This window comes from Fukomys damarensis, unplaced genomic scaffold, assembly GCF_012274545.1.
Source record: "Fukomys damarensis isolate Sample0158 unplaced genomic scaffold, DMR_v1.0_HiC HiC_scaffold_6, whole genome shotgun sequence".
Lineage (NCBI taxonomy): Eukaryota > Metazoa > Chordata > Mammalia > Rodentia > Bathyergidae > Fukomys > Fukomys damarensis.
The window spans coordinates 12603193-12611272 of record NW_022900918.1 but is presented as its reverse complement, the minus strand read 5'-3'; the positions used below and the strand labels follow the sequence as shown (position 1 = coordinate 12611272).

The 8080-nt window shown below is 36.6% G+C and overlaps 1 protein-coding gene and 1 pseudogene across 2 annotated transcripts in view; both read right to left on the bottom strand.

Annotated features, from left to right (window-relative positions):
• Positions 1-480: 480 nt before the first annotated feature.
• Positions 481-1362, bottom strand: LOC117285107 (annotated as a pseudogene).
• Positions 1363-5700: 4338 nt separating this feature from the next.
• Uchl3 (ubiquitin C-terminal hydrolase L3) overlaps positions 5701-8080 on the bottom strand; it is a 58414-nt gene continuing 56034 nt past the window's right edge. The window contains exon 10 of one of the 2 annotated variants that reach the window (XM_033760924.1): positions 5701-8062. In XM_033760924.1, the coding sequence (XP_033616815.1) occupies positions 7979-8062 (84 nt within the window). In that variant the 3' untranslated portion in view covers positions 5701-7978. The remainder of the gene's footprint in view (positions 8063-8080) is intronic. The other variant, XM_033760925.1, reaches the window with a different exon arrangement.

Below are 8080 nucleotides of genomic sequence, written 5' to 3'. Positions count from 1 at the left end.
TGGAGTTCTGAAAAAAGTATTTCAATCACTCCTACTATCTTTATAAAACTAATCCTACAGATCTATTCAACCTTACATGAACACAATTTTTCCATGGGTTTAACATGAAAGATTAAGTAAAACTCTTTGCACAGACTATTCCTTTCATCACAGACACAAAGGAGGTCAGAGTGCAGCACTATCAACGACTTAGTCAATCTTGGAACAAATGTACATTCTCCATTCTTTCTAACCCCTGGGAAGAGATTTCTCCAAGGGCTTCACCTGGACTTTTCATCACAGGGAGAATTGGGACCTTCTAGAAAATGACTTGGCTTTGGCCCTCTTCCATGGCTATAGGGATGTGGTTCATGCAGGTATCACTTACATGATCCAGAGTAAGAAACAAAAGTGACACTTTCAGAAAAGAAATCTACAGTTTGGTATTTCGGTACTGACTGGGGACAGTTGCAGATATCAGACCAGGGAAGCCGGAGATGCTCAGTACGTGAGCTGCATCATTTTTGTGCAGCCTAGTTTGTCCACATGTGTGTGTGGGGGTGGCCCACTGAGCAGCAGCAGCACATTATGCCCTGGGGTGGGTGGTGCTCCTGGATTGTCACTATTCACAAAGCCGGTGCTGTAGGCCCAACCTGCTGGGAGATGATCCAGAGTGAGCTGGAATTTAGAGTGATTGGGATATTGGGCCTGCAGTTCCTCCAACTCCTTCCTTCCACGGGATTGCGTCCTTTTCAGTCTTGTTGGCAAAAGGTGGAAAGAACTGGGTTGGATTTTCAGGCACTTTCAGAAGGGCTCAGATGAGCTGTAGCATTGGGGTGATTCCTGTCACCCTGGCAATCAGTTCCAGTTTGTTTATTTGTTTTTGCCATTTGGTCTCTGATGGAGATTTCTTGTTGGGCTGATGTTAAAACTCCCTTAATATCATGTAAAGGTACAAGATCCCAATAGTGAATGTAACTGTACTGTATACCTAAAATCTATCAATAAACTCAATTTAAAAAAACCTCCCTTAATAAAAAGATCCACTAAACCTTGGTCCTCATCACTGGTGACAGGAGTGTATGGCCTGATGATCAAGCCACAGCAGCCCCAGAATGTTCTAGGCAGGGCAAAGCAGAAGTTTTTGGAGTTGTGGTTCACAATCATCTTGTCTAGGAATTGCAACAGGTACTTCTCATTGGGGTTCAAGAGAGAAAACTGCAGGTGGCAAGACTTCTGCAACAAGCTGGTGCCCACAGCCAGATGTAGCAGAGTAAGCAACCCCACCCCAACTAGGCCAGCAGAACTGGGCCCTGTGGGTAAGGAGGCAGCATGATGGCCACAGTAGGGAGAAGCCCAGGGCACGGATTGTGACTGTTCCATAAGACCAGCCACCTCAGGAGGGAGATCCAGGTCCAGAGCTCCGAGGTAAAGTTGGCCAGGGTCTCCAGCTTGGAGGTGTAGTATTGAGACCCAACATCCAGAGAGGGCCCAGACCCCTTCAGGTTGGGGTTTGCAGGGGGAGCTCCTACTCCAGACCAGAGTGTCTCAAACAAGATAGGTTGAGGTTCCATTGATCTACATCTGTTTTGTGCCAGTACCTTGTTATTTTTCTCACTGTAGCTTTGTAAAATAACTTCAAGGCTGGCATTGTGATGACCTCCGCTTTGCCCTTGGCTGCTTTTGCTATTCTGAGTCTCCTGGTTCCAGATGAATTTCAGGATTGCTCTCTGCATTTCTGTGAAGAATGCTGATGGTATTTTGATTGGAACTGTGTTAACTCTGTGTACCCATTTTGGAAGTATAGCCATTTTGACTACATTATTTTTACCTATACAGAATGAGATAATCTTTCCATCTTCTGATGTTCTCTTTGATTTCCCTTTTCAGAGTACTGCAGTTTTCATTTTAGAGGTCTTTCACTTCCTTAGTTAATTCCTAATTTTTCCTGGTGCTAATGTAAATTGTATCTTTTCTTAATTTATTTCTAATAATGTGTCCATTATTAGTGTTTAGGACTGCTATTGGTTCCTGTGTGTAGATTGTATCCTGCTACATTATTGAATTTGGTTATCAATTCTAAGAGTCTTTTGGTGAATTTTTTGGGTTTTCTATGTTGAGGATCATGACATCTGCAAGTAATTTTAATTCCTTTCCTTTATATATCTTTTTTCTTGCCTAAATGTTTTTTTTCTTTCTTTTTGTAGCAGGGATTAAACTCAGGACCGTGTGCTTGTGCTTGTGATGCAGGCAAGGTGCCACTGAGCTAAATTCCCTGCCCTCAAATGTTTTGAGTACCATGCTGACAAGGACTGGCACTAGTGGACATCATTGTCTTGCCTTGAATTTAGAGGGAGAGGTTCCAGGTTTTCTCTATTTAATATGTTGTTGGGAGTAGGTTTGTCATAACTGACTTTTATCATATTGATAATAAGTTTCTTCTATACCTATTTCTATTATGAAAGGATGTTGGATTTTGTCAAAGGCTTATTCTGTACCTATTGAGATGATCATTTGATTTTTGTCCTTACTTGTGTGATATATTACATTTATTGATTTGTGTCTGTTGAACCATCCTTGCATACCTATGATGAACCCTACTTGGTCATGATGTATGATCTTTTTGATGATTATTTGCCACTGTTTGCCAATATCTTGTTGAGAATTTTTGCTTCTACATTTATTAAAGATTAGTCAATAGCCCCTTTTTTAAAGTTGAGTCTTTCTCTGGTTTTGGAAACAGGGTAATTGTAGCTTCCAGGAATTACTTTGGGAGTACGCTGTTTATCCCATTCCATTAAAGATCTAAATTAATTCTAAAATCCTTTTGCAATGATAACTTTTCAAAGTGGGTTTACCTAACTTCAGCTAATGACTTAATTTATACAGAGAATTCAGACCAAAGTTACTTGCTTTTTCAAGGTATAAGTGCATGCAGATGTAAGTGTATACATTCATCATTTAGTTAGGTTAGATGTACCCCAGAGCAAAACCAGGATCCTTGTTCCTTACATAACATGTAACCCACATAAATCCACCTGTATTTTAAATCATCTTTAGATTACTTAAATCTTAAGTAAATGTAAAAGCTATGTAAATAGTCTTTATACTACATTCTTCAAGGAAAAAATGACAAGAAGCCTGTATATAAAGACAATTTTTTCCAAATATTTTTTAATCCACAGTTGGTTGGATATGCACACACAAAAACCACATATGTAGAGGGGTGGCTATATATATTTACACATGTACACATATACCTATATTTTTTGGGGGAGTACTGGGGGTTGAACTCAGGTCCTTGTGCTTGTGAAGCAGGCAGTGGAACCACTGAGCTAAATCCCCAGCCCCTAAAAATATATTTCTATAAGGAGTTTTTTGTAAATGTTGGAACTATACTGGTCTATAATTTTTACTATCACCAATATAGGACTCACATTTACTGCGGCTTCTGTTGAAAGCTGTTAGCACAAAAATAGTAATAGGTAAAAATATCTTTTGAATTATATTCAATCAATAAGCGGATTGTATGTTATATATAGCCCAATGATAAACCTTACTTAATAAGCACTGAACACAAATCAAAGATTAATAAAATCAATTTAGTTTATTTTATAAGGAATTAGAGGGGATTTTCATTTAAATTATCTTAAAGTTTGACTCACCACAAAATATAGATGTCTTTTTTTCCATTGAGTTTATTGGTACTTTTTAGGTATACAGTACAGTTACATTCATCATTGGAATCTTGTACCTTTACATGACAGAACTTGGTTCTCATTTTTTCCCCATACCCTTGCCCTCCATTCACTCCCTCCACTCTTTCCTATTTACAAAGACTTTGCTTCCGTTTTTTCATTTTCTCATATTTTTCTTTTTCCTTATTTCCTTTCCCATACCCTTCCCACTTCCCCTACACCTTTAGCCCTTTTCTTCCTATTTCACATTATCAGTTATACAATTTGAATCTTATTTACACTTTTAGTTTTTCACACCAGAAAAATTATCTGGCATTTAAAAGTGTGTCCTATTTATTTCACTTAAGAGTATGGCCTCAATATGCATCCATTTTCCTATAAATGGTTCTAGTTTCTCACTCTTGATGGCTGAGTAGTTCTCCATTTTATAGAAAAACCACATCTTCTCTTAGATGTCTGTTTTAGTCATAAATGAACACGGAAAACATTAAAGGTTAATATGTCTTGTATATATATAAACATATATATATATATATATTATTATTATTTTGTACAGGAATCAAACTTGGGTCCTTATGCTTGTGAGGCAGGTGGTGGAACCTCTGAGCTAAATTCCTGGCCCAACAACATATATTTTGATAACTTGAAGCAACCATTGTACCTGGTAAAAAATATTTAGCCATTCCCAAAAGTCCACTAAGCAAAAACATTGTTTCAATTTGCATTTTTGTTCTATTTCCTGAAATCTATCAGTTATTAATAGCATTATAAAGAAATGAACCATAACTCTATTGGCCTTGGTTTCACTTTTCATACAAATAAACCATTCATTTTTTCAACTAGTGCCAAGCCTTAAGAAAATTATTAAAGTATTATAGAGAGCAGAGCTGAATAAAGTTATATATACAAAGAAAGAAAGAAGAAACAAGAGAAAAATTTCAAGTTATATGTTCCACGAGGGACTGTTACAAAATTATGGGTGGCCATTGTTTGGACCGAGCTTCTGTACAAAGCAACAACAGAACAAACCAAAATGGAATCACTTATGCCACACAACCTTAAACATTAAGGAAGCAGACAGATCCCAAGACAGATCAATCTTTCCTGAAACAAAAGAGTCTAGTCTACCTCAGTTAATGTTATAAGGCAGTCTCCTTTGCTTTGGTCCTTCCAAAACAGTAACCTGAGGTTTACCAACAAGTTTTTTTTTCCAGTTTTCTTATTCCCACCTTAGAAAACCCACTCTTCTCCTATTGCTCAATGTGAACTCTCATTCTGTCTTATAGTATTGAGGCAGCCCTGATTCATGATTCTTGAATAAAATTAATTTCATCTAGAACTAAATTTATTGTAAATCTTGTCTTTTGATAGGACTATGACCGTAAAGTGTGTGAGAAAAAGTGCTAGTCTTCCTAATGGCTCATAAAACGTTTAGAAAATGTTATTTACAATACATGTGGGATTTTTTTAAAAAGCTGAGCATTTGATCCACCCAGTGTACCTATAACTGTAAATAATGTTTTCAAGATATTTCACTGTAGAAAAATGGATGCAGACCTAATGCTAAGTAAATCAGACATACGATCTTCAGTATGTTTCTCTTATATTTATGAAACAATATATACATAAAGTGTAAAATAAGAGATAATAATAGGAAAAGAGGAAAAAGCTATTATAATCAGTATGGGCAATGTACCTAAAAGTGTACCTTAACAGAGTATAATTCTATATATTTTATATGTTTTTTGGCCTATTAGTCTGGTTGTTAATCTCTATGTATAATTAAATTTATGATAAGATAAATAAATATGTCTGAACCTGGCAAAATAGAGGGAAATGGAGGGGTGGGGGGAAGAATGAGATGCGTTACATACAAGTACCAATTCCCAGCTGGGGATCTAGCTCAGTGGTGCTGCTGCCTGCCTTGTAAGCATAAGGACTCAAGTTCAATCCCTGGTACCAAACCAAACCAAACCAAATAAAACAAAACAAACAAGTACCAATTCCCCACAATGAATATAATCATTATGTACTACCAACATGTACTAAAAATTTTAAAGGAACAATACACACACAAAATATATTTGACTTCTCTTGCCCATTAATAGTCTGCAAAGTCTTAGGAAGTTTTGAGAAATTGTGAATTCGGGGTAATGTGCCATTACTTTTATAATCTATTAAGGAAGTATGTAATAGAAGAAATCCAGCAAAAACAACAGGCAAAAAACTACTCAGAAATATTTAATATACAAGATACATGTGTACAAAGTGCAAATAATGTAACAAAAATATTCTGTCATTAATAGCATGACAAAAGCATCATGCACGTACAATTTATGGCATTTGTTTTAGATTATTTATCCCCTTTGTCACCACTTCAGCCAGGCCCTTTTCACCACATAATGGTGGTAAATTAAAAATCTTTAAAAGTGACTTTCCTCATCATAGTATATTTTTTCTCACTTAGTGCTTCCCAAACTTAGTAATATGAATCACTCAGGGATCATGTTAAAAATTCAGGTTTTACTTTTTTTTTTTGGTACTGGGGATCGAACTCGGGTCCTTGTGCTTGCAAGGCAGGCGGTGGAACCACTGAGCTAAATCCCTGGCCCTAAAATGCAGGTTTTAGAGCTGAGAGTCTGAAATTAATTTCTAGCAGGTTCTCAGGTAATACTGATTCAAATCACACTTCGAATAACAAAGATCTAATTCACTCTGCAAGCCACTGCCACATTACTTTTTCGAAAAGGCACTTCTCCACATTACTGCCTTAGGAATCCACATATACTCAGTGAATCATATATAAACATCTATACTCTATTATTGGTCCAGAATTTCATAGTGGACAAATCTAGCTGTTCTACTATAGTTGTACAAACTCTGTTTTTTGAGGTAAAAGGTACAGATTTTACACAGATTTTAAAGTACAGTACAGGTTTTAAATGTGAAACCCAATACATTCTGATCAATGTAAACACTAGAGAAACCACTACTCCCTACGTAAAACACTCCCAGTCAAACCATGTTCTCTGATCCAACCCTTTCATCTTTCCATTGACTTCCAACTATAGTGTGTGTGGTGTGTTTTGTTTCTGGTTTTGGTGGTGCTGGGGATTGACATGCTAGGCCAGTGATGGTGAAATATGCCTTAAGTTCGCCACCGTCTAGGCAAATGTCTACAACAAAACTACACCCTCAGCTCTCAACTATCAGACTAACTGAAGGCCTTCCTCCTACAGTACAACCCCAATTTGCTAAATTACCTCCATCTAAATGGGTCTCACTTTTAAGATCTAGCCATCAACATCTCATTGAACTACTATATTGGGCTTTTTACAAATCTCTCTGCCTCTGTTCTTTCACCCCTCTCTTCAAATATGTTATTCTCAGACTTGTCAGTATGATTTTTTAAAACTATAAAACATATCAAGCCACTTCCTGCTTAAAACTTTCCAGTAGCTTACCATCATAAGCCTGGTTGAAGTAAATTCAAATGACTTTTCCTATATTATTAAGCTCCCTCTTCTCTGACCTCATCTGTTGGAACTTTTTCCATTATTTTCTATGTTCTGGCCATTTGAACCTTCTTCCTGGTGATATAATACAGCAAGATTTTCCTGCCTTAGAGACTCAGCATTCATTCTTTTTTCTGCTCTTAACCACCACTTTTATGACTGTCTACTTTTTGCCATTAAGGACTCAACTTCAAAGTCACATCATCACAGAAGCCTTCCCTGACAACAAAGTCTAAAGAATCTACTCAGTCATTCATTAACAGAAATCCTAGTTTAATCCTCCAAATAGCATGAGTCCTTGGTAAGGTATCTTCTTATGTATTTATCATGCATCTCTTTTTGCAAGTACATAATCTCTGTGACTATGGAATTTTTAACAGTGCTCACTGCTCTAATTCTTGCACCTGGAAGAGTGCCCATCTCATTATGAGATGCTCGACAAGTATTTCCTAAATAAATGGCAAAATATTTATTTGTACATTGTGTCTGGTGTTCTAAGACATGAGCTCTCATGAGATCATGAGAATGATTTCACATTAAAAAGAATACAAAATCTATTACTAGTAATCCAACAAGATAAATCCTTCACAAAGAAAAGAAAGGGCAAGAAAAATTTTCAGGTTTAACTTGGGGGAAAAATAAAACACAGGTTAAGTCAAAGTTTAATTCACATAAAGTTTAATCAGTCAAGTTAAGGAAAATATCAAAAGTTTTGAGTTAGTGTATGGCAGCAGAAATTTAACTTCTGTTGCAAATAATGCAGTATTTAGTGTTTCCATCGACAATCTATGCTGCAGAAAGAGCAATTGCGTTAAATCTTAATTCATCAGGGTCACGTTCCATAAACTTCTTGCAAACTTCTATGGCATCCTATGGGGAAAAACAAAG